General features: G+C 42.6%; 1 protein-coding gene across 1 annotated transcript in view; it reads left to right on the forward strand.

The window, feature by feature from the left end:
* The first annotated feature begins 844 nt into the window (after positions 1 to 844).
* The window catches only part of LIFR (LIF receptor subunit alpha), a 69,781-nt gene continuing 44,617 nt past the window's right edge, over positions 845 to 26,008 (forward strand). Inside the window, exons 1-3 of the mRNA XM_058564202.1 lie at positions 845 to 1,055; positions 23,705 to 23,865; positions 25,462 to 25,576. Coding sequence (XP_058420185.1) covers positions 23,724 to 23,865; positions 25,462 to 25,576 — 257 coding nt within the window. The 5' untranslated portion in view covers positions 845 to 1,055; positions 23,705 to 23,723. The remainder of the gene's footprint in view (positions 1,056 to 23,704; positions 23,866 to 25,461; positions 25,577 to 26,008) is intronic.

Below are 26,008 nucleotides of genomic sequence, written 5' to 3' on the forward strand. Positions count from 1 at the left end.
TCACCCCATTAAGGGATCCGTTTCTACACGGCACAAATAAGCCCACCACGCCTTGGAGGCAAGACTGGATGGCTCCAGGATATTCTCAGAACGCCCTCACGAGCCCTCTCAAGCTGAGGGAGCTCTGCACCAGGAGAAGGAAGGTGGCCTGAGCCGCAGGGCCCCAGCCTTGGGGGCATTTTAGGTAACTCACAAAATCTAAGCAGTCGCCGCCCCCCCCCCCCGAACGCGCAGAAGCTGGTTTTTGTGTATATTTACAGGGGAGACTAAAACACGGCTCCACATGCTCCTCTCCTCTATGCAATGTGTGCGATGCGCATTGACAGCGTTTTGGGAGCCGCTCTCCTTCCCGCAGGGCCGCCCCGCGCTGGGCTGGCCTTCGGTGCGGATTTGCCCCGGCTGGGCCGCTTCGCTCTCCCCGACTCTTCCATGACCTTCCGAGACTGGCCTCCGGACGGGACTCTCTGCGGAAGCACCACCCTCCGCGCTTGGCCCCGCGCGCCGCCGCGCTCCTCCAACTCCCAGAGGCGGCGCCGCGGGCGAGCGTCGGGCGCGCGCGGCCCGGCCCGGGGGCGGCGGCGGGGGCGCGCGGGCGGCTTCCGGCGGGGGCGCGCGGGGCGCGGGCGGCGGGGCGGGGCCGGGCTGGGGGCGGGGCGGGGCCGGGCTGGGGGCGGGGCGGGGCCGGGGCAGCAGCGCCCCCCGCCGAGTGGCGTGCAGGCGCCGCCCCCGCGCGCCGCAGTCCCGGCTAGAGCGTCTCGGCCGTGGCCGTGGCCGTGGCCGTTACCGTTGCCTGCGCGCGGCTCTGGCGGCGGCGGCGGCGGCTCCCCGGGCTCGCGGAGGGCAGCGGGCCGGCCCTCGCCGGTGGCCGCCTCGAGCGGCCCCGCACGGGGACTGGGAGGCGAGACGGCGCGGCGGAGGCGGCGGGCTGTGCCCGGCCCCCCTCCTCCTCGCCTCCAGCCCCCGGGCGACTGCGGACTCAGGGCAGCCCCCGGGCGGCGGCCGAGGCGGCCGAGCGGACGGCGGGGGATGGCGAGATAGCGGCGCGGGAGCGGCCCGTGAGTGCCGGGGGCGGGGGGCGCGGCGCGCGGGGAGTGGGAGCCGCGGAGCCTGGAGCCGGGTCCCGTGGGCGCGCCGCCGCGAGCGCTGGCCGCCCGGGCGGGGTGGGGGGCTGCTCCGGCCGGCTGTGGTCCCGGGGTCGGGGAGCGTCCGAGATGAGTGACCGGGGGGCGGGGGCGGGGGAAGCGCTCCAGGTCGCGCTGCTCTCCGCGCGCCCTTGGGCCACCCTCCGGTCCCGGAGGGCGCCGACTCCCCGGCCGCGAACTTCTGCCCAACGTAGGGCGGTAAGTTCTGAGGCCAGAGGCTACCTGGGGGATGGGAAGGAGCTTTAATTTTTATTTTCCTTTGGAGATGTAATTAACAAGTGATTTCGTGTCCCCGTGCCTCAACTCTTCATTAAACTAGTTCTTCATCCCTTCTGGATTTCTAGTGTATTTGATTTACCTGTATTTTTATGTACTTATATCTGAAGGCGCTAAACTAATTAAATACAAAGTTATAGTGTTGACAGTCAAAGTTAGGCTTCATGAAAGATGCCACTTCTGATGTACTGTCTTAAAGGACAGAGCTGGAATCCTGAGTTCTGACCGACGGAAGACTCTGCACATCAAGTGCTGTGAATTTACATTTGGGCTTGAACAGCGTGATTCTGGTCCCCACCTTCAGCTACCAAAAATATATGAGGTCTTTTATTTGCAGTTGGGTATCTTTGTGTTCCTTTTTGTATGGGTGTGTTTAATGCAGTCAAATATTGACATAACGTGTGTACTGTTTTTGAGTGGCGTTTGTATGGAAATGAAATTTTTACATTTCTTTTTATGTGTTCTTTTAAGATACGATTTTCAGCAGAAAGGTTTCAGTTTAAAGTTTGCCTTCTGATTTGTTCGTTTTCAGTTTCAGATTTGTCTTTAATTAAAAAAAAAATTTTGCTCGGAGTAAAATTGACGTGTCTTAGTAGTATCATTTAGTCTGTGGTCCAAAATTGATTCCTAAATTAAATTTAAAGCAAATTCCCTTCCCCCACAAATGAAAAAGCATTTGTTTAGTGCAAATAAGGCTTGTCCCTCCCGTTAAATGATGATTTTGTCCAGATCTGAAATCATATTTCACTAATGTCAGAGGGTTCCTTGTCTAACTAAGCCTGGCAGAGGAGGGGAAACCTAAGTATAGTGTTTTTAAAAACACGAGGCTGTCTTCCTACTTGTTTCTTAGGTTGACTTTCTGTTTTATAGCCAGGTGTAAACTGTGTTGATTGGGAGGTTTCATTAGCTCGATTTAAATATGAGGTATGTTTTCAAGGTGAACCTAGCAGCTATTTCCCTTCCAAGAACTGAATTGAGGCTTATTTGCTTTGTAATAGGTGACATCACAGCGCGCCTCTCTAATTAGTGGAGACTTGGATTCTCTTCTGGGAAATAAGGATCAGGAACTGTACCATCAAAGGGAACAAACTTTTGTGATTTTTGAAAGCTTTTACTTCTTAATGGTCGTCCTTGACTAAGTTGATAATAGTATAAATGATTCTAATATTAAAATTTATTGTATTAATTTGTGGGCCAGGCAGTCTATGCACACCGGAGAAGATTTGATAGATATAAAAAACCATAGAGTGGAAGTATACCTCTTCCCCCCCCCCCCACCTGTTCTCCCCAGGAACCGGGGTGACTAGCTCCTTGTGTATCTCTCTCCAGATACAGCCTATGCTAATATAAACATTTTGTATGTGTTCTTTTTGTTTGTCTTTCCACAAACGAGGACACGTTGTATACTCTGTTCTGCACCAGCTCCCTGCCCTTGCCCATAGAGTACTAAATCTTGGCAGTCTCCATATCAGTACCTAAGAGAGCTGTCTCATTCTCCGACAGCTGCCCAGTACTCCATTAAGGGTGAACCATAATTTATTTAACCTCATCTTTATTGAGAGATGTGTAGGTTGTTTCTAATATTTTGCTATAAAATTATTGGAAAACATTAATTTTTGAGGTTTTTAAGTGGATTTCAATTATTCCCAAAGCCCCAAAGGCAGTAGTAACTTACTTCTTTGCATCACATTCCAGGAAATAAATGCCCCTTCTCTCTAATGTACACCTTTTGCTTTTATATAATTTCAGAGCAATCCATAAGGATCTTTGGTATCTTTGTGGTGAAGCATGAGCCATGATGACCAGTAACTAAAAGTCATATTCCTTGGTCAACACCTTAGCTCTTTGTTTCAACAAAACAAAGAAAAGAACGTATATAAATTTTTCAGAATAATCTGTAAGAAAAATTCTTAAGAGTTTCAATATTTTTGAACATGGAGAAAAGGCTCAGACCTTTGATTAGATTGAAGATGAAAGCAGTTTTGTTTCATAAAACTTGTGTGCCATTAAGCACTAAAATCCCTGCCTTCTGTAGATTATCACCAGCATCTCATACTTTAATGTTGCTATAATATGGTTACAAATTATACAGTTTGGCAGAAGGTTATTAATAACTCTTAAGGGGGAGTATGCTTTTAGAAAATATTTGGCCCTTTTAGATTAAAAATTAAGTTCTCAGAGAGCTTTTAAAACAGAATGAATTGTAGAAGTAATGCTAGAAATGGAGCCTAATACGTTATAAAATTTTAGTGTTAGCTAGTGTTGAGCCTTAGATTTCCATTATGCTTATTTTTGAGAGTGTTTTTAAGACTAATGTAAGCTATAATGATCTTTTTTTTTTTAACCGATCAAACAAATCTTTTAGCAATTAAAGTGTTTTCTTTATTATTTGCTACCCATCATTGTGGTACAAAATTGCTAATATTGCTTATATTTGCTCTTCTTAAATAAGTATTTGTTGAGCATCTTATATTCCACGCAGTTCTCTAGGGACTAAGACTAAAGCAGTGCCCACGACAGACAGACCCCCTATGAGTTCACATCTTAGTGGGGAGATGGGCAAAAAGCAGAGAAGCAATAAAGGAGATAATATCAGATAGTGATGAGTACTGGGAAAGTAATAAGATAGGGTTGCTGCGGTAAAGAGGGCCAGGGTGGGGGCTGCTGTTTGAGAGCATCAGTGGCCCTAGAGGCCTCTCTGAGGTAGAGAGATTGGTGGAGAGATGTGAGCTGTGAATGATGGGAAGAAGCCTGTGTTTGGGGAGATCTGGAGGAAGAGTGGTTCAAGTGGAAGGAACAGCAAGTGCAAAGGCCCTGAGGAGGGACTGAGCCTCCCAGGCCAGAGGAACACAGGGCTGCCTGTGTGGCTGGAGTGTATGAGGAGGGGAAAGGGGAAGCGAGGCCTGCAGGAGAGAGCAGGTGCTGGGGTTGGTGCCCTGTGTATTTGCATATGTCAAGGAATGTTGACAGAAGTGAAAAGAGGCCTTTGATGGTGGAGTTCCTCCACCTGCTGGAAGCTCCAGGCAGGCAGGCTCGGATCTGCTGTTCCTCTTTGCTTCCCCAGCACCAGGAACAGCCTTGGTCAGAATGGGTGTGAATATTTGTTGAATTAATGAATAATCAGAGAGGTTAAAAAATAATCTTGCCTGATTTTGGTCAAAATACCCAGATTCGGGAGTCTTTTGTCTGAGCTTCCCATCTTGGCTCTGGCCCTTGACATTCCAAGTCTGTTATACACATCCTCTCAAATTATTGCTTTAAGTCAGTTGCATTTGATTGCTATTCCATGAAATTAAAGTATGAAGCCTTAAAAACATACCTAATTTTCCAGGACATTATAGTGATTTCTGAGTAATTAGGCAGAAGTTTCGTCTTTGGTTTGAGTGCATTAGCCATTTGCTTAAGTGTAAAATTTTCAAAGATGCCGTTATTTGTACTCTGGACGCTTTAGTTCCTTTGGGCAGACGACAGACTAATGAGCAAATAAAACGTATGTACTTGATGCAGGTACTTCTGTTCTCACAGGAAGAGTGTGTGCATGTTCTATTTTAGGGAATATCGGGAACTGGTATTTCCTCTTCCCAACCTCTAATCTCTCTGTCATTCTAAATATATGTTGCTTTATATTAATTGAAAGCTTGCAAAACGCGTTTTGTGCCAAGCAATTGTTATAGACGTCTACTAAGGATCTGTCGTCTTTCTCTTGGCTGTGACCTTGGGCTCCTGTTGGACATCAGGAGTTTTGCAGTCTTGCAAATGAGGGTTTTTAATTTTTTAATTTCCTGTTCTAATTGGTTGATACCAGAACCCAGTAAGTTGTTTCCATGTAAGATAATTTTATCTTCCAACTTTCTCTCATAAGCTCTGTGCAAACACTGTGTAAAGGGTGGATTCTGTGACTCCTGAATCTTAAGTAAAGTCACCTTTGTCCTTTGTCCCTGTCATTGCTGTGAAAGCTCTTCAGGCAAATGGCAGAAGCACATATGCATCTGTTTTGTATGTAACTGGTTGTGGTAAATTTAGAGGCTTGGATGTTTGAGTTGAAGTACTTTTACTACTTCCTTTACATTTCCTTTGTGAACTAGAGAGATGCAGGAATGCCAAATTTGTCTTACACTGCCGACAGTTACAACAGATCCCTTCTTACCAGTTGTTGCTGGTGATGTTGCTCATGTGAGCAAAGGTTGAGCATTTTATGGTTTTATGTTGAAAGTTGAGGAAAAACTGGTGGGTGAATTTTTCATGTACTTTTTCACAGAGGTGACAAAATCTTGACTGTTGTCCATTCTTCTGGTTTGTAGGGCAGATAGAGAGGAAGACTTGGAATCGTTATACGTGCCTATAGTTGAGAATAAGTTTCTGTATTATTAAGTGGCAGTATTCTGAAAGACCACAAGGAGGCGATATTACTTCCTGAAAGTGTTTGTGTGGCTCTTCCCTAGAGGGGGCCTTGGGATGCTGAGGCCCCTTGCTATGCCTTCCTCTAACTGTTCTCAGAAGCAGGCTTCTCCAAGGAGACCCTGGATCCCAGGACAATTGAAACGGTGGTGGCAGGAACATCTGGTGGAAAATAACAAGTGGCGGCAGAAGTAGTGCTTCCCATTTGTAATATTAGAAATGCTAGTGAGGCAGGGAGTTGCAGACATTCTGTGCACAGGATTGTGTGTGTCTGTTGAGTTGGGGGTGAGGGTCAGCGAGAGAGAAGTGAGAATGCACCAGCAGGACTTCAGTGCTGCAGCCCCTGAGGGTGCCACATGCCACCTTAAAGCTGAGGGGACAGCCATTCCTGTCTGCAGGCTTGGAGACCCTCCACCACACCAGTGAGGTCCTGTTACACGTTTCATGCCTTAGTATTTATAATGCAGTACAAAAGTGAAGGAGGCAAGAACATTTCAGAAGCCTCTTCAAAGAAACAAAGTTGGGAACATGAATCTTCTTATCCTGTGTTTATTCCTTGAAGATACCTGGATCACCAAAGTTTTACTGTAGATGTAAAATTATTTATTTTGGAGTGCCTGGTTCTGATTTCATGGAAGAACTATATAGAACTTAAAATGGAAAGCTGTTATGAGTAGTGGGAACTTAAACATTCAAATAAAACCAAAGAAAGTGTAGAATTTGAGAGCCAGAAGAGACCTCAGATTATCTGGTCAACTGCTTAAGTTTACTGATAAAGAAACCAAGACCCAGAGGTGTTATAATCCAGTAGTTCCAGACTGGCATTGTGGCCATGCAGGGTTCTGAGCTCCCCCCGGAACAGCAGCTCCTCAAAGGCAGGAACTTGGTGGGGTTCACCACTGTGTCCTCAACATAGAACAGTGCCCAGCCCAGAGTAGGCATTCAGATGTCTGTTGGATAAGTGAATACCTAAAAGGATTTTGAGAACTTCAGATTGCCACATTAGTTATAGGATAGTATTTATAAAATTTGAAAGAATATAGAATTTCAAGAGTTTCTTGTTAAAAATAGAGCATGTTGCTATTCAAGTCCAAACTATGAAGTCTGGTATTAGCCAGATGGGCAAGTGAAGATGCAGTGTTCCACTTACTAGCTTGGCACCTTTCTGAACCCGGTTTCACTAGATTTTCCAATAGTTATTCTCTTAAGTTCAGTCTGCTGGGATCTGATGTCATTAAAGTTTTTTTTGTTTTTTTGGCGAGGAGATTAGCCCTGTGCTAACATCTGCCACTGCTCCTCTTTTTTTTGCTGAGGACGACTGGCCCTGGGCTAACATCCGTGCCCATCTGCCTCCACTTTATATGGGACGCCGCCACAGCATGCCTTGCCAAGCGGTACATTGGTGCGCTCCTGGGATCCGAACCAGCAAACCCCGGGCCGCCGCAGCGAAGCGCATGCACTTAACCGCTTGCACCACTGGGCCGGCCCCTCATTAAAGTTTTATATTTTGCATTTGAAAACATATATGCTTTCAAATCTAGCATTTGTTGTCTGAATTGTTTGATGTTTTTCTAGATATGTTTTATCAATAGTTTCACTATTTTTAAAACTTAGGGCCATATAGGGATTTGATTGTTTAAAAACAAATCTAGCCAACCAGAGCGTTTTGGGAATTGTCACTTTCCAATGCTGCTGGTGAGTATTTCAATTGTTATAACTTTCCAGGAGGGCAATTTTGTATTACTCATCAAAAACCTCAAAAATGTGCCATGTCCCTTAGTCAGGCATTTCCACCACTAGGAATTTAAACTAAGGGAAAAAAATAAAGCGTGTGCACAGAGAACAACGTATAGTGGTGGTTCTCTCCTATGCAGTGCCTCTGGACGCTATATCCCTGTCAGGAGCTTTCTGCCCCCACAGTGACTCTAAACTGGGTGGGAAGTCTGCTTAATGGAGTGTCTCAAAATCGAGAGGGGGGTGCTTTCTGAAGTTTGGGGAAACTTCATCTCCGGATTCTGGTGACCTCTACATAAAAGCACACAGGGAAAAAAACAACCTCTAATTTGCAAAGATGATTTTTGTAGCTTTGTTTATGATGGATGTGAACTAGAAACAACTTAGATGCTCAATAATAGGGAGATTGGTTACATAAATTGTGGCATATACATGTAATGGAAAACCCTTTCTTCATTAGCAGTGAGGTAGGGGAGTATTTATTGATGTGGAAAGATACTCAAAATGTGTAGACTGAAAAAGCAGATTGCAAAACAGTATGTGTAAGTTGATCTAAGTTTTTCTGGTTGTTTTTGGAGGGTGAGTGTGAGAGAGTGTGTGTGCATGTGTACGTTCAATTTTCTGCCTTTTATGTGGGAAAATGCCAGGAAGATTATACATCAAATGTTGGGTGAGATTATCTTTGTGTGTTGAAATTATGAGTGACTATTATTCTTTTTATTTTCCTGATTTCCAACATATAAAGGATGTTATATAGTAAGGGAATAAGATGAGACCCCCTTTCCCATTTACTGGTTGTGTGATCTTGGGCAAGTTCTGTGTCTGTTCCCTTATCTGTAAAATGGGAATAATCATATCCAGCTCATAGTGCCTGCAGGTAGTGTTTGATAAATGTTACCTTGACCTCACCAATCTGATGTGATGATTAAGACCGATGTTGTATTCTTATTAATACAGAATTTCTAAGCAGAATAATTTTGTTTTGTAACTTATATCCAACTGCATTTCAGGACATACTGACAAAATATTTCATTGCTTCTGGTCACTGGGAAATATTTTGTTGAGTTTTTGTTTACTTTAAAACTGAAATGCTTTCTATTGCCAAGAAATTTTATTTTCTATTGAAGGCATTTTTTCCTTCTGTTGTCTTCAATAGTCATGTATGATAAGTTCTTGAAGGTCAGGGTCCATTCTTCTTTCTTTTTATAGAGTTAAAATGAAATGTGATTCATTGCTTCAGTAGCTAGTAAGGACCTTTTTTTGCCAATGGGTAGGCATCAGATACGCAGCAGTACCCAGGCCAGACATGCCCCCATCACTTGGGAATGACATGGGAAGTGACCAGAACAATTCAAGGCTGGGAGGTGCACTCACAGTATATGGTGTCAGCACCGTTGGTAGTCAAGTAGGCCTCATTTCCTCTCCTGCAATTCTAAAAGAAACTTGGTTGTGATGTTACTCTTCAGTGAACACAAACATTGCCTCCTGCTTATTCCACCGACTACATGAAGAGCAGAGTAGGTTATTTCACCTTGACATTCTCTGATGATTTAGTGATGACTCATGTTATACATGTGTGAGAATATCCTAGGCTAATAGTCTTAAAATTGTTACTATATATCTTCTGTGAGGGATATGCCGTTTTCTTTTATAAAATTATTGAGGTGAGTTCCTACTAATAAATTGAGGATGAATGGAATTCCTGGAGATCACATTTGAGAAATTCCAGCACATGGTCTTACTGAGGACGAGGGCAATATTGCATGCAGTTTAAAGTCATGTTTCTATTTCACAGTATATAAAACTACATTAATTTTGTAATTTGTTCCTTATGTAGGGACAGTTTTGTTTTTAAGTTGGCAACAGTTGTGAATATTTTGATATAAAGTATACTCTCGTTAGTTAGGAAGGATGTCTAGAAACCTTCATGATAATACTGACCTTCCATTTTATTTCCCTCGTGCAGCCTAGTAAAAGAAGATGGTTTCACAAATTGTTTTTTCTTGTTCCTGCATAGAACACATAGAAGGTTAAGTCACGTCACAGGTCAGAGCCACCAGCAAAGTCAACATTTTATTCTTTCTTCGTCTCACATTTTTTCCATCTACGCCATTGCTTTCCATGGCCTACTTTACTCTCTCTGCCCCGCCTGGAATCAGCAGTTAGCTTTATTTTTTTGGTTTGTGGGGAGGTCACTCTTCACGAAGAAACTCTCTCTCTTAGTAAGCGGTACTGAGTATGTATTGGCAGATAGGGAGCAACCAAGCTGTGTTGACATGCAGACCTTAGGCTGTTGGCTGGATGTAGAATTTAACCAGCTCGCCCTTTCTCACATGCCAACTTCAATAAAATTACAGGTGACTCTGTTTTGGAACTTTTCAGCTCACTTACAGATAGTCAGAGCTGTGATTGCTATCTTTACGCGTTCCATGGGCTGTGCTGCTGGTATCAAAACCTCAGATGCTTACAGGGACATTGGAGGTCATGTCCATTGCTGAGTGGGTCTGATCTGCCTTTTGTCTTTATGCTTTTGACAGAAACAATGAGAAGTATTTAACTTCCTTCTTAATCCTGCTATAACATAGACAACGGTGATAATCTAGATAGTAAATGGCAACTGAAATTTGTCTCAGTTTTGGGGACCAGTGAGGAAGGACACTGGGGAAGGTTGGATCTGGAGTGATGTGAGCTGAGTTTTGAAGGACGAGTTGGTGTTTGTTAAATGGACAAGGAAGAGTGGAGTGGGAAGGACATTCCAGGTAGAGCGTACAGTGTGTGCAGTGACACAGAGGATGACAGAGCCTGGCACCTTTGGTGGGACTCGAGCACAGGGGCAGTGTGGAGCAGTGGGCAGAGGTGGGACGGGGCAGTTAGGCGTCATGAAACAGCAAAGCACCTCAGGCCATGCTGATGTCGGCACCTTTTCTGGAAGGCCAGGGAGAGCCGTGGAAAATTTCAGGCATGTGAGACCGACATTTCAGGTTGTGCCGTGGAGGGCTTGGGAATTCACAGCCTGGCGAGGAGAATGGCAGTGGTGCAGGCTGAGGGGAAGAGGCCCCAGCCAGGCCCGGCCCCAGAAGTTTGTCTTTATTTTCCTAATGATGCTGAGGCAGTGACACATGCAGTGGTAGTGATACAAGCTCCTCTCATGCTCAGGCCCCCATACCATTGTTTTAAATCTTCTGATTAAACATAAGTAGTAAAAAAAACATTCAGTGTGTTTAAAATTCTCAAACACAGCTCTGTTTGATGCTTTACCCTTAAGTTGGTAAACGTTCAGGGGTCCCTAAATGTGGGTGGTGTTATATAATAGGGAGTAGGTGAAGTCCAGCGCGATGAAGTAGCCACTCGACCTAAAGAGGTTGGTGAAAGGGTACAAAGTTTCAGTTACGAGATGAGTAAGTCCTGGGGACTAATGTAGACATGGTGACTGTAGTTAATAACACTGTCTTGTATACCTGAAAGTTGCTGTGAGTGTAGATCTTAAGTGTTTTCACCACAGACAAAAAAGAAGGTGAGGTGATAGATGTATTAATTAACTTGGTTGTGGAAATCATTTCACAGTGTATATGTATATCAAATCATCATGTTGTTCACTTTAAATATATACAGTTTTATTTATCAATTATACCTCAGTAAAGCTGGGCAAAAACATACAGAGTAGGTTGCACCTATGGAAAGATGGGATGAGAATACTTAGAGTAAGATTTATATTGAAGCAAGAATTTATAATAATTTGGGCAGTAACAAAGACAACAATAATAGCTTATGTTGCATGTTAATAATACCTTAATGTTGGATTATCTACTTACTGATTTTTCAGGCTAAAAATGAATCCTCCACTTTTAATACCACTGAAGGACAGGATTTTAGACATTGTGATGAAGTGAGACAAAAGTGTTGTCCCTCTCATTATTATTTTGGCAGTTACTTTACGTTATTGGCCCATTTCACTAAGTAGACGTCTGTGTCTTTTCCCATGTTACCGCTAAATCACATCTCCTCCAGCCTGTATTTGTTCATTTTCTGTGTGTTATTGTTAGCAAAATCGTTTTATTTTGGACCCTGAAATTATCAGTGCTAAATTTATCTTAGTGGATTGGTTTATTGGATTAATTTATTAGAATCCTCATTATTACATCCAATATATTTTCTACTTTGTCCATTTTTTTCACCCACAGATTTGATGAATGTGATTCCTGTATCTTCATCCAATTCATTAATGAAAATGTCAAGAAAGACAGAACTCTGTCACATCTGTCATAATCTTTGTCCAGGTTGACATCATCTATTAATTAGCCCCCTTTGAGTAAGGTTGATCACGTGGTAAAAGAACCCCCTTCACTCTTTTTTATACAACCTGTATCTCTTCATCGTGCTCGTAAACGTCTTTCAGGCATTAGAGAAGGTGTTGTTCAAACCTGGGTACCTCGGAGCTGTTTCTGACACTTGCTTTCCCAGTTCCGCAGGTTCGTGAAGTTAGAGGGTAAGGTGCCGCTGAAGTACATTGGTCTAGGATCCCTTCCTAATACGTTCTGTGATCCTATCCAGGATCCGTGTCAAGCTGACAAGTCTCTAGTTCGTAGACTCTGCTTTATTGACAGAACGTCCCTTTCCGAAGTAGTTTTCCCAAAGCCAATTATTTCAGGTTCCGTTGTATGTTTCTTTCTCTTTTCCACCTATATGTAGAAGACTCGAGTAAATGTAAGGTTACATGTAGTGTAAGTTACGTGTAAATGTAAGTACTGTCCTTCCACATGCTTAGACGACGTTGTAGACCATGGTTGGAAGCTGAAAATTATTTTGGTTCTTTTTTTTTTTGTTTTGAGAACCACTTGTATTCTAAAATGATGCTTAGGATTTTGAGATCTGGGATTAAATAATACCATAAAGGGAAAAAAAAGGACCATTTGAATTCTTTTGGAGAGGAGAACTTTCAGATTCCGACCCCAAAGAATGTTAAGAATATTTTGGTCAATATCTGTGCACTGAAATGTAAGTCTTCAAGCAGTTTATATTTTAAGATTATTTCAACAGCACGACAGGAATTTTTTAATGCCAATACATTTTGAAACAGGTTGTTAACTGGCGCCCTAAGAACTGTATTTGGCCTGCAGATGTGTTTTGTTTGGCCCACATCGTGTTTTTTTAAAAATTGGAATTAGTTGCCAGCATTTAAAAATAAGGAGATTCCACATTTTAAAAAACCCCAAACCCCGCATTTCTGGCCCTTTTTGAAAACCTTGAAGGTCTGTGACTATGCTGGACACAGGCTCCTGCGTGGTGGCAACGTAGAAGTAAGGAGCTAGCTAGAGGCTGCCCGCCATAGCCCCCTACTCCATGTTGCATTTCCCGTGGCCACCTTCGCTCACTTCGTCTGGCTGGCCCTCGGAGTCCGTTTGAGCTTGCACCTGCTGAGTTAAGAGCTAACCAGTTAAAACTGTACTTAAAGCTGGAAGGAGAAGAGTAAGGTGGCAGCTGTTCACTCTTTAGTTCCCTGAACATTGACTGTTTGACCTTTTTCATGATGTGATGTCCCCAAGAATGGCATTCAAGTAGGTAGGTGAGGGGGACCGGGGCAGCATTCTCGATCACGTGCTGGATCTCCTAATTCATGGTGAGGTAACAAGCAAGGTGTCCTAAGAGTAAAACAACTGTAAATTTCTTACGACACTTAAAGTAGGGGAAGGAGACCCCTGGTCATCGTTGTGTGATTTTAGAGATGTTGGGGGAGTTGTCCGAGTCACATACCTGCCACCTAGTCAGTGGTGGGATAGGGACCAGAGCCCAGGACTCTTGCCTCTGGTTCAGTGAGTTTCTGCTTCACATTTTTCTCTTTAGTGTAATGGTCTAAGGATGAGATTTATGGTCAGACCTGGATTCAAATCCAAGTTCTGCCCATGGCTAGCTGTGTGACCTCAGGCAAGTGTCAAAAACCTCCCTCTGCCTCATTTTCCTTGTTATAAAAAAGGGAGAATAATGATACTGACCTCATAGGGTTGTTACGGGATTAAATCCAATATTGCATTTAAAGAACTTAAAATAGTACCTGCCCATAACAACCAATACATAAATAATGCATGATATCTGAAAAATAATACTTACGAATTCTATATTATCGTGGTAGACTTAGCTAAAACTAGCATTTCAACTACACAAAACTATTACATAATTAATATTTTTTTCCCTCTTAGAATTTAGAAAGGGCTTTAAGGATAGTTTTACTCCATGTATTTAAAAAAAAAAAGCCTCCAGCAATATAAACCTATCCATAAATTTTTCTATAGCAAACAGGTACATTCAAAAGCCTACCATTCAGCTCACTCTTCCGAATGTAAAGAAACAATTGAGTGTCATCAAAATATTTTAAGTCCTCACCAAAGATGCCTTTTGGGTGGATTTGTTCAGTTCTCTAAATAAATCTTGAATAGATAGTGCACATAAAGCCCTCTTAGATGCAAGAGTGTTACAAAGATAAATCTCTCCTCTTAGGGAGCTTATAATTAATGGGAAAAGAGGGCGACAGGAAGGGAAAGACTAATCGCTATAATACGTTGTATGATGTGATAAATACCCAAAGTGGAAATTAAACAAAGTGCAGCGGGAACATTAAGAGAGCACCAGTATCTGGATGTCGTGTTCTCTGAGAAAGCCAAAAGGCAGAGATGCCCCAAAGACAGGGAGGAGAGGAGTGGGGGCAGGTTGTGGAGTAGAAGTTTGAATTTGAGTTTGCACCTACAGTCTGAGCAATTGGTGGGACAGCCTCCTGACATTTGGCCTGGAGCTTGTAGGAATGATGAGGGTCAGAGATGGAGATGCTGTTCAAAGCTAGGCAGGTAGTCACTGTGGAAGATGGATTGTGTGAGGCGCTTGCCGGAGGCCATGAGATGAATTAAGTAGTGATTGATGGAAATGCTGGTGTGGAGCAGTGGAAATGGAAATAGGGGTAGAGGATGGGGCAAGAGTCCAGGCATGTTTTGGAGGTAAAACTGGTGGGTAGGTGGAAGGGTGAGGAAGAAGGAGTCAAGAGTGACTCCCATTTGGGTGACCCAGGAGAGACTGGGGCACAGAGAGCAAGTTTGGAAGGGAAAGTGAGTTTAATTATGTACATGTGGAGTTTTTGAGGAATCTGTGAAATACGTAAGTGGATATGTAGCATCAACATATTTTGTCATTCTTGGAGGACCTCATTGGAGTGGATTTGTGTAGATAAGCAAGAAATTGTCCAGTAGATGGTTAATCTGTAACTGGGAAGAGGCCAATTCTGGAAATACAGATTTGGAAGTTGTTGGTTATGAGTGCTGGTTAAAGCCTCGAGAACAGGTAATGCTGTTCAGTGAGGGAATGTGAGGTGAAAGAGCAGTGGGCTGAGGTAGTCCCACCAAGGAAATTGAGAAGAACTGGAATCTTAATGGCATCTCAAATCAGTGGGGGAAGGAGTCGATTATTTAATGAATGGTGTTGGGATAAGTGGTAACCTTTGGGAAGGGAAGGAAAAGTTGGGTCCCAGACTCCTACTATACACCAAAACTAATTTCTTATGGATCAAAATTTAAAATGTTAAAAGTCTTAAATATACTTGAAGACAATATAGGTGACAATTTATATAATCTAGAAGTTCATGGTCATATGGACAAAATTGAGAAATCTGACTTAATGAAAGTCAAACAAAAACCTCACTGGAAAGTAAGAAAGCAAACTGGGAAATACATTTGCAATGTATGTAGCAGAGTTAATATGCATCTTAGATATTCCTTTCTTATCAAGCAGTGAGGAAGAGCTTAATGCCTAATTAGAAAAACAGGAAAAAAGTAGAATAAGGACTTTATAAATAAGGCATTGCAAATTACCAATAAACATATGAAAAGGTGTTTTGAATACGTAATCAAGGAAATGCCGTTTATGGCCTAACAGTTGGAAGAGATTAAAATTTATAAAAAAGATAAGATAATCCTTGATCTTGGTGAGAGTGTGGGAAACAAGTTGGGAAATGGAGCTGTTCCCAATTCTTTTTGCAGGTAAGCTCTTAACATGCTTTCTTGCATATTAAAGAGATCTTGGATATTTTTGAACAAGAATGTTCTTCAGGTTGTTTCTTTACTATAATAATAGAGTGTTTCCCCTTGTAATAGAAGGAAGAAATAAGTTCATTTGTTTGATAGAAGTTTATTAACATATATCGAAGGCTGTTGCATGCCACTCACTCTTACAGCCCAGCTGAGGTGAGAGATGAGTGTACAGATACCACTCTTCAGCATTGTAGAGCTTCCAGTGAGTTCTGAAGGACAGGAAGAATTGGAGTGTGGAGAACATTGCAAGGGGCTTTCCATAGGCAGTGGTTTGATGGGAGGCCTTGACACCACCAGGAGTGTGTGGAGCACTTGGGGAGCTGAGAGAGTTAGCCCCGTTGTGGAGTCGAGTGGAACAGTTGGTGACCACTTGAAGGGCTTTGTCTACCAGGCTGAACAGGAGCTTGCTGTTGGAGCATTGGGAGCCTTTGAAGGATTTGAAGCACCAGAGTGATGTACTCAAATTTGTTTTGACATGCTGAAGTTGATAATGAACAGACTCTTGAATGAACAGGGAAGTCCTTACTGGAATGAAGATTACCAAAACTGACAGAGGAGTGTAAGAATCCTGAAAAACAAAATGTGTGGATGACACTGTATAAAAAATTCCCAGGAAATGCAGAAAAATTAAAAAATTGACAAGATTGTTCTGTTTGAATCACAGACCAAGAAATAATTGCATTTCTTTTGGGGAAACAATATCCTGCAGTATCCACAAAGATATATTCTTATAACATAGCCAAAGTTAAATTTCAGTATTATTCTCTTGCATGCAGAATGCAGATTAAAGTATGATCATAGAATCCCTAAGCAGTTGAGCTGTCCTCTAATTTAATTCCCAAGCTTTCTTTGTTCATAGTGTCATTAGTGTTTCATTAATGTGTTTACAGTGCCCCCTGGTCAAAAGAAATACCTAACAGTTCTTGTTATGAAGTGGTTAGGTCCAAACAACTTCATAAGTATTTATGACCTGACACTTTAGTAGCGGTGGGAAAAAGTAATGCATATCAATTTAAAGGAAAAATAATATATTTTTGTGTGTGTGTGAGGAAGATCAGCCCTGAGCTAACATCCAATGCCAATCCTCCTCTTTTTGCTGAGGAAGATTGACCCTGAGCTAACTTCCATGCCCATCTTCCTCTACTTTATATGGGACGCTGCCACAGCATGGCTCAACAAGTGGTGCATCGGTGCGCGCCTGGGATCTGAACCTTCGAACCCCAGGCCGCCACAGCGGAGCACGTACACTTAACCGCTTGCGCCACTGGGCCGGCCCCAATAATATTTTTATTTTCTTCTTAAAAAACCTCGTGTGCACCTCTTGGGTACTGCATAGCTTCTCAAACCTTAGAAACAGATTGGACACTGCCACCTTCATTTCCATTTCTACATTGAGTTTTGGGTGGCACTTGTGTTTTATCACAGCATTCAACAACCCTCCCCTCCCACTTCACAAAGCTATGACGTCATTGAAGGGAATGTAACATGACCTAGTGTTGAAACTGAACTGCCTTGAGCTAAAGCTTCTGACAGTGTTGGACAGATGTCGCTTGTTTCCTTTGAAGATTTAAAATATTCTCTGACACCCCAGTTCATTTGCTTCTGTGCCTTGGGGCACCCGGTTTGGGAACCACAGCTGTAAGTTATGTTCCCAGTGTTGGCAGTACTTGGGTTAGCATGAAGCCTAACCATCAGAGCAGTACTGTGTGCAGGTGTATTCATTTGTGTCTTGGTATCCATTCATCCATTAGCCAGTGTAGAGTTCTGAGCGTCTGCTCAGGACCAGGCACTGAGCTTGGACTCTGGGGGCTTACAGTGAACTGAGAGATGCCCATTTCCTCTCAAGGAGCTTACAGTCTGTTGGGGGAATTACAAAATTGGGAAGTGACGCAAGCAAGCAGGAGTCAGCGAAGTTTCTGTAAGGGGCCAGGTAGTAAATATTTTAGACTTTGCTGCCCATGCATCTCTGTGGAAGCTACTCCATCCTAATTCTGTAATGTGAAAGCAGCTACGGGCAATACATAAAGACATTGGCATGGCTGTGTTCTAGTAAAACTTTATTTACAAAAGCAGAAGTGGATCAAATTTGGCCCATGGGTCTAGTTTGTGCAACCCCTGTAATAGAGATGTAATTAAAGTGTCGTGGAAGCAGGAGGAGGGGGTAGCCTGTGGAATCCCAGAGGATATGGCAAAGGTTATGAGGAGCTCTTCCGACCCCCAGCAGGAGTTTCCCAGGCAAATTGAGGAGGGTGGCAGAAAGGAGTACTGAGGGAATTCCAGGCAGAAGGAGAAATGTTTGCAAATATGAGGAGTCATGAAGAGGTCTGGCAGCTTGGAAAACAGTATCCGTTGGAAGGGAGGGCCCAGGGCTTCTTTCCTGGGTTAAAACTCCAGTTTCATGAATCATTTTTCTCATTTTTTTTGTTTTCTACCTCATTTTTTTTGATGAATCACATCCTGTAGTGGCCTCCAAAGAATGCGTGCTTGGAAGGTATGTCTTCTGAGTTCTGGCATATCTTTATAAAGTGTATTTTATCCTCTCACTTAGTTAGTGGTTTGGCTGAGTATAGAATTCAAGTGTGAAAATAATTTTCACTCAGATTTCGGAAGATGTTCTCTTTAGCTTTCTATGCTAAGAAGTCTGATGTCTTCCTCTCCCCCCACCCACTGAATGTTTGTTGACCACACACCCAGTGTCTCCTGTCCACCCAGAGCCTGCTCTGGAGTTAGTGCTGTCACCGTCCCTGTGTGGCAGTGGGGGTTTGTCAGGCTCAGCTGGCAAGTCAGGTCACAGAGTCTTGGCTTCATGTACTGTCCCATGCTGTTCTCATTCCTGAGCCCTTGTGTGACCCGTCTCCCTGGAAGCTTTTAAGATCTTCTTTTATACAGTAGTCTCAGTGATGTACCTTGGTGTAACTGTTTTTAATTATTGTAGTGGGTACTTGGTATGGGCTGCTTGAGAACTAGATTTTTGCAGTTGAGTATATATATCGATAATTCTGTGTACGTCTTTATTGTTGGAATCGTCTCTTAATTATCTTCCTGAAACACCACATCCTTCAAGCTTCCCTCTTCCTTGAAACCTTTACTGTCTCCCCCACTGTGCAGTCTCAGTCGGCCTTCCCAAACCAGCCAGGTTTGTGTTTTTCATACGCATGGCTCTCATTTTGCTTAAATCCCTCACACTTCACTTGAATAATACACATTGATAAACCTCACTGTGAAGTTTATGTTCCTGAAAAGCCTTCTTCAAAGGGTAATGCTGGAGAAACTTAAGATCTTGTGTGTGAGGGGAGATGGAGGTGGGCAATGGAATTAGGAAAATAGTTGCTAGTCAAAGTTTTTAAGCAATTTTTTTTGTGTTCCCTAATAGAAAACAGTAAAGAGAGGGGCACTAAGAAGAATATGAATCAGCAGTATAGATACTGTTTACTTTCCATGCCGTTTCCTTTGTGTGTGGTAAACGTCCCAGCATCTCCTCTCCTGTAGATTCTGTGGCCTGCTTACGCATTTATTTTGCCTTCTTGTAGTGAAGCGGCTTTTCTCCCTCCAGTATTCAGTTCCTTTTGTGAATTAATGACAAGGGAGTTAGCTCATCATGATGACAAAAAGATAGATTGTCGAAATAAAAGATGCTTTGTGTTGTCTTAATTCACCTCTCCCTGACGGAGCAGGTATTTCTCAAGCCCCTTCCTCAGCACATGGCTGGGTGGCCCTAGAGCCAGTGAGGGTAGAGGCCTGCCGGCAGGACGCGCTGACTCATCCTCTGTCACCTTCCGTCTCTCTCTCTACCCTCCTATCTCCCCTTCCACCCCCCGCAAAGAAAAAAACAACCATAAACAGACTGAACAGAATGTGTCAGGACTACAGCTTCTGGTCCTCCTCTGCCTTTACATTTACTTTTCTCTTCTCAACTCTTTTTTTCTAAGTAGTCTCAGCAGACAGGTCCAAAACTTCATGTGGACTGGAACCGGAATTCTCTAAGCTGAGGAGAAAGCAAATCAGAGTGCATGTATGGGTGCTCCATTGTCACAAGAGGGGACACATTGTTGACGGGCGGGAGCTCTGCAGGAGGGCCTGGGCTTTGTAACGTCCTAGGACTGAGGTCAGGATACCTGTAAAGAAACAAAAACAAACAAGCAAAAACCAGATTTTTTCTTTTTTCAATAGTTTTATAAATTGATTCTGCTTGACCAAGTTTCTTAAACCAAGGGATTAATTGACATTTTTTAATCCTTTAACGTAATTATATTGTGTAGGATACAAAGTGGTTGCCCTTGGGCAGGACACAGTCTGAAGGCATATCTTGGCCTTTAGAATGTTTAAAAATTATGAATTAGTTGCTTACATTTACAAATTTGGGCATTTCATATAAAATCCCAGATATCTACCTTGGCTTGAAAAATCAGAAAATCTGGCAAAAGGAGGCCCCTTGCTGCCACCTTTAGAAGAGGCGGGCGAGCTCCGGATCCACCTGCCCCTGGGGAGTCTGTTACCTGTTCCCCTCCAGGCATTCCCATTTGCACTGTGCTGCTGTGTCGAGACAGCTAGCCTAATTTTGAAAATTAGCTCCTGAAATTCTCTAAAAATGTGTTCTCCTCTAGGGAATGAGGCATGGGTGGGAAAAAGGAAATTCTGACATTGTTTCTATCAGAAGGGAGCAGAGACAAGTTTCAAGTGTCCTTTTCTATGGCGCTTACATTGGAAGGCTCCCTTCGTGTTGCTCCGGCTTCAGATAAGTCTGTTTGAAGGTTTTGCTTGGTAGAGAAGTCAGATCTATTACAAGTATAACATTACATGGCCTAAATGACTCGCTCAGGCTTTTCTACGTAAATGTGACGACGGAAGAAAGCTTTCTTTATCACCCTGCCTGTTTTCGGTTAAGCAGGTGTTGGCCAGACTGTGGTTGATGCTCCTGTTCCTGAGCACCCCCAACACGCCCCCCGACCCGCGTTGACCTCCTCGACGGCGTCCTTGCTCGGCGGCTGTTGCTGGCGCTGACCTTGTGCTCGAGTGTCTGCTGGCTTGTTGCCTGCCAGCGGAGTGGAGCGCTACAGCTTAGCTCTGGGGAGTTTCGCACAGGGACCCTGAGTAAAGCCGGCCTCGCTGCTGTGCTTGAGGCTGAAGCTGGGAGGGATTAAGTGATTTGCCTTCACTCACACCACTGATTAGTGATGGAGCCAGGATGAGAGTCTGAGTCCTCACCACCTGGTCCGGAGCTCGTCCCTGGCTCCCTCCATTCCCATCTTGCCACTTCATGGGACACACATCTCTTTTCTAGAACAAATGTCAACTTGTACTGAGGAAGTGTCTCACTTCAAGATAATGTTTAGCCAGTCAGTAAATACGGTTTGTGATTATTTTAGTCATGGTTTGGTCTGTTTCATCTTCTTTGTTCAGTTATTCCTGTACACACTATGTAATTCTGTAACTTTTAGCAGTTGGCATTTTAGACATTCCATAAATACATTTTCGTTCTAATAAGTAAGCTCGATGACACTGGCATTGACTAGGAGGTTATTCATCTAGGAAATAATTGAACGCTTTTGAAGTATGTGCTTGTGCCTTATGGATAAAACTATTTAATGTATTCGGGATTCATTTTCTGGGTTTTTGACAGTACTCAACAATAGCCAAGAAGAGATCTTGCCATTTGCTTTTGCTAAGAAGAATGGTTTTGGAATTATCTTTCTGGGCTCCAGTTATTTAGATGTTGGATCTCCTTTCCTTCAGCAAGTCCCTGTTTCTCATGTCTCTTCTCACATTGTCTATTTTTGTCCTTCGTTTTTTTCTGAAAGATAGCTTAATGTTTGATCTGTCTTTTTAAAATTTTTAATACCAGCCAATATATTTAACTTTTAAGAGCTATTTTTATTTCTCATTTTTTCATTGTGCCCTCTTCTTGTGTTTATGGCTGTGCCATGTCTGCTCTGAGAATACTATTTAGAGGTGGTTTTCTGTTTGATTTTTAGTTTTCCCCTTTCCCACATTACCCCTATTTCCTATGGGAGTAGTTTTTATTTTTCTTATTGGTGATCCTGTTTATCCTGAAATTCTCTTTGCTGTTTTAGGCTTTGCTTGTGTCTTTTGTGATCCTTGGTTATCTGTTCCAATATAAAAATGAGGCAGTGTTAGGTCTGACAGGAGTTTTCAGTACATTGGAAGGACTTGTTGGCTGACAGGCTCCATTCAGCAAGAGTGGATAGAACATCATTCCTCTGAGGAGTCCCTTGGTGTCAGGTGTGGAAGGCTTTCCTCTTTGGCACTCATGTCTTGGTTAGCTGCTCTGGTCTCCTCATTGATTCTTTTACATTCTCTAGAGAGAATACCTCTGTTTGGAGTGGGGAGTAGGAGCACATCAAAGTTGACTTCTATAAAAAGATCTTCGATTCCTTGGCGTCAGCCCCATAAGTCACTGCCTCCTTCTTCGTGCACCCAGAGAGGATTTAAATGGCACCACCATCCATCCACTGTTGGTTTTCCAGCAAATCTAGTAACCATCTTTGCTTTCTCTCTTCTTCCTGTATCCCACACAATACACAAAATACACTTACAGCATCACTATGTGCTTGGCACTATTCCAAGTTACATGTATTTACTTATTTAATCTTCACAACAAATTTATGAAGAAAATACAGTTATCATCCCCACTTTACAATGAAGAAACTGAGGCACCGAGAGGTTAAGGTCACACAATAAGTGGCAGAGCTGGGATTCAGACCCTGTCTGTGTGTTTAAACACCACACTTTCCTGCCTGTAATGTGTTGGTGAGACCCTCCATTCTAGAACAGATCCAGAATGTGACTGCGTGTCTCCACCTCCGCTCTTAGAGTCTGTCCTCCATGTGGCAGCTAATGAAGTCTTCCCAAAGTGTAAATCGGATCATGATCTCCCCTGATTAAAACACGCCAGTGGCTTCTCATCTCAACTCCGTTAAACGCCATACCCTTCCAAGGACCACGAGGCTCTCCATGGCCTGACCAGCCCGCCTCTCTGACTCGCCCCCGCCTTTCGGCCCTCTTCCTAATCAGCTTGTCTTGTCTCAGGGTCTTTGCATTTGCTCTCGCTGTTCTTTCCCCTGATCTTGTCATGGCAGTCTTCTCATCATTCAGGTTTCAGCTCGAGTACAGACTTCACTCACTCACACACTCACACACATTGACTTATTCCAGTTTTTAAAGCGCTTATCAGGATTTTAAATTTCTTATTTGCTTGTGTCTTTGTCTCTCTGAACTGCAGTCTAAACTCCCTGAGGGCTGGGCCTTCGTCTGGCTCAGTGTTGCGCCTCCAGTGCCTGGATGAGGACCTGGCCCTTGGTAGGTCGTCTCTAAGCATTCTCTGACAAGTGTCTCGAGAGCTCTTAGGCTGAACAACACCTTCCTCTGTTGCAGCCTCCCCCCCCCACCGCCTCCCCCCCGCCCCCAGATTCGGTCAGTACTCATATGCATGCTTTCAGTTTTCGACAGAAATGTGTTGAAATCTCTTGTCCACCAATGGTCCCTTTCCCATTACGGTTGTTGTAGTGTTTGTACACTTTAGTTATTTGTGTCTCATTGTCAGTATTTTTGTCACATCTGCAAACTCTCTGTATTATTATTTACCATAATTTTTTCTTTAAACTGTTTGAATTTATATGAAATAGAAACTTTATATCACAGTATAAATGGAAAAGAAAACCATTATTGTCCTAAATAAGTGACTATGAAAGTTAGTATGTACTAATTAAAATTAAAAATGTTATTCCATGTATCACTTAAAATTGTCAAAACTTCAGTTTTATGCACTGCTCTTCTGTACTCTGATAGTATTGGAGTGGAGAGTTGATAAACATGTCCTCAGTTATAATCTTGAACTTGAAGCCTGTCGCTTGAAAATTGACCCTATAATGGATCCCTGAAGCAACAGCTGTGTCCGATTGTTCATGTCTCCTAAAGCTAGGGCAGCTTGAGTCTAGTGTCTCCAAAGTTATTGATGTACAGTATATCTCACTATTTGTCAGTACCGTTTTCAGTGTTGGCGTGCACGGTATAAGACGTGTCTTTGGAGCAGTTTGAACACCGTTTGAAATTCTTCTCCACATCTAGGACTGACTGCATTGCATGGATGATGGACTTGACCTTATGTTTGAGACGACCATCGTGGATGGTGGCCAGTAAAAGAATGAGGATGACTTCAAATTTCCAGTGGCTCTTGTTAACATTTATTCTTATATATTTAATGAATCAAGTAAATAGCCAGAAAAAGGGTAAGTCCATCAGAGTCATAATGAATTGATTTCAGTGTCATTACCATTTTGATTATGAAGGAATCTCGTGTATTTATTGAACTCTTCAGGTTTTTCGTAGTTAAAATCCATTTCTTTGTCATCTCTTTTCTGTGTACATTTGGTTCTCTTAAAAAGGCCCATAAAGATGGATCTAAATATTTTTACCCCATTTAAAAAATTAAGCTACAATTTACATACAATAAAATTCACTCTTTTAGGATAAAGTTCTGTGAGTTTTGACAAATGCATTCATTCATGTAACCACCAGCACAATCAAGAGACAGAGCAGTCCCATCATCCCAGAAAATTCCCCATGCTCATCTGTAGTCAGCCCCTCCTATCCCCACCTCCAGCCAACACTGATCTATTTTCTGTCTCTATAGTTTTGCCTTTCAGAATGTCACATAAATGAAATCTAAATATCTTTCTTTAAGAATATGTTGTTTTTATCTTATTTAAATATATTAAGAATGTTTGTTGCCTAGCTTATTTCTATAATGAACATTATCATCCTTCTGCCCCTGAGTTTAGTGTTATATTATTTCCATAATTAAACAGATCTTCTCTTTTCCCCAAGATCACTATTACTTTATTATGATTACTGATGAGTTCTAATGTGAGTGCTTCTAATGTTTTTGTTTTCTGTCTTATATAAATAGCTTTATAATTTATTGCTATGGTGAATATCATGCCAGCCATATGTAAAAAATTAAAAAACTTTTTCATAGACATTTATATAGACAGTCTGAGATAGAATACCTTTTTTACACTATAATAGCTTTATTCTCTCCCTCCCTCTCTTCCTTCCTTTCTTTTTCTCCTCCCTCTTGTACCCTCCTTCTTTCTTTTCATTTTCTTTTCAGAATGACAGTTTTTCATTGTAGAATGCTTATGTATTTCATAATCTAATGTTTCTTTATAGATGTGAATAAGTACTATTAGGATTGTAATCTTCTGAATTACCTATTACTTTTCAGTTGTTTAGGCCTACACAAAATACATATTTTTCAGAGACTCGTGTGAGTTCATTACTATTTAAATGTAATATGCTCCATAAAAATCTAAAGACTGGCTGGGGGCTTTCTGTGTCAGTGGTAGTCTGGGAACAGGCGGGGAAGCAGCAGTGGCTAGGAGTGCTTAGAAGTGTTTGTGGGCGCGAGAGACACATGGTTTTACTTAGAGTCACCTTTTTCTTTTTGGAAATGGGGCTATTGGAGATTAAAATCTCCCAGGCCCTCTCTTGATCTCATCACTGAATCCACATAGTTGCTCCCTCTGCTTATCCCAGTTGCCTGGAAGGGGAATTTTTGAGAGAGGCCTAACCCCTCAGTGGTCTAGAGGCTGGTCCACTTTCGTTTTAAACCAAAGCTACAAAAAGAAATATAAAACCAGTCACCTCCTGTGACTGCAGGTTCATCTCTGCACAGAGGACATGGTCCTCTGCAGACACATGTGCTTGTACTTATGACTGGAGACAGTTGACCTGTTGACCTTTTATAGTGCAGTTAAATGATAAAGCCTGTTCCCTGTGTGTGTGTGTGTGTGTGTGTGTGTGTTTTGTTTCTCCTTCTCCAGGGGCTCCTCGTGATTTGAAGTGTATAACTAACAATTTACAAGTGTGGGACTGTTCTTGGAAAGCACCCTCTGGAGCCGGCCGTGGTACTTTCTATGAAGTTTGCATTGAAAACGGGTAATGGAAATACTTTGATTTATAGTTATAACCTAAAGGTTCTTTGTCTTTAATTTTAGAATATAAAGATAATTATTCTGGAAATTTTTAAATGAAATTTTAAATCTTAGCTCTCTTTCCTAAAAAATCTGAGTCTTACATCAATCAAGATGAAAACAAACTCTCCTCCTGGCCAAAACTTTGATTCTTTAATTATGTGAATAGTAAGTATGGGACACAACCCTGCTGTGCTCTGGATTCTGATCTGCTATGGGGAAGTTTTGCTGGTCTATCCCAAGCCAATGTCTGCTATATCAGTTAGGTTCAAGTTTTGACTCTGCCTTACAGAAAATGTCAGTCATAGTGGCTTCAGAGACAGGCATTGACTCGCGTGTGAAAGGTCTGGAGTAGGCAGTTCAAGGCTGACGTGGTTATTTATGGCCATGAGAGACC

The sequence above is a fragment of the Diceros bicornis genome, chromosome 20 (genome assembly GCF_020826845.1).
Source record: "Diceros bicornis minor isolate mBicDic1 chromosome 20, mDicBic1.mat.cur, whole genome shotgun sequence".
Lineage (NCBI taxonomy): Eukaryota > Metazoa > Chordata > Mammalia > Perissodactyla > Rhinocerotidae > Diceros > Diceros bicornis.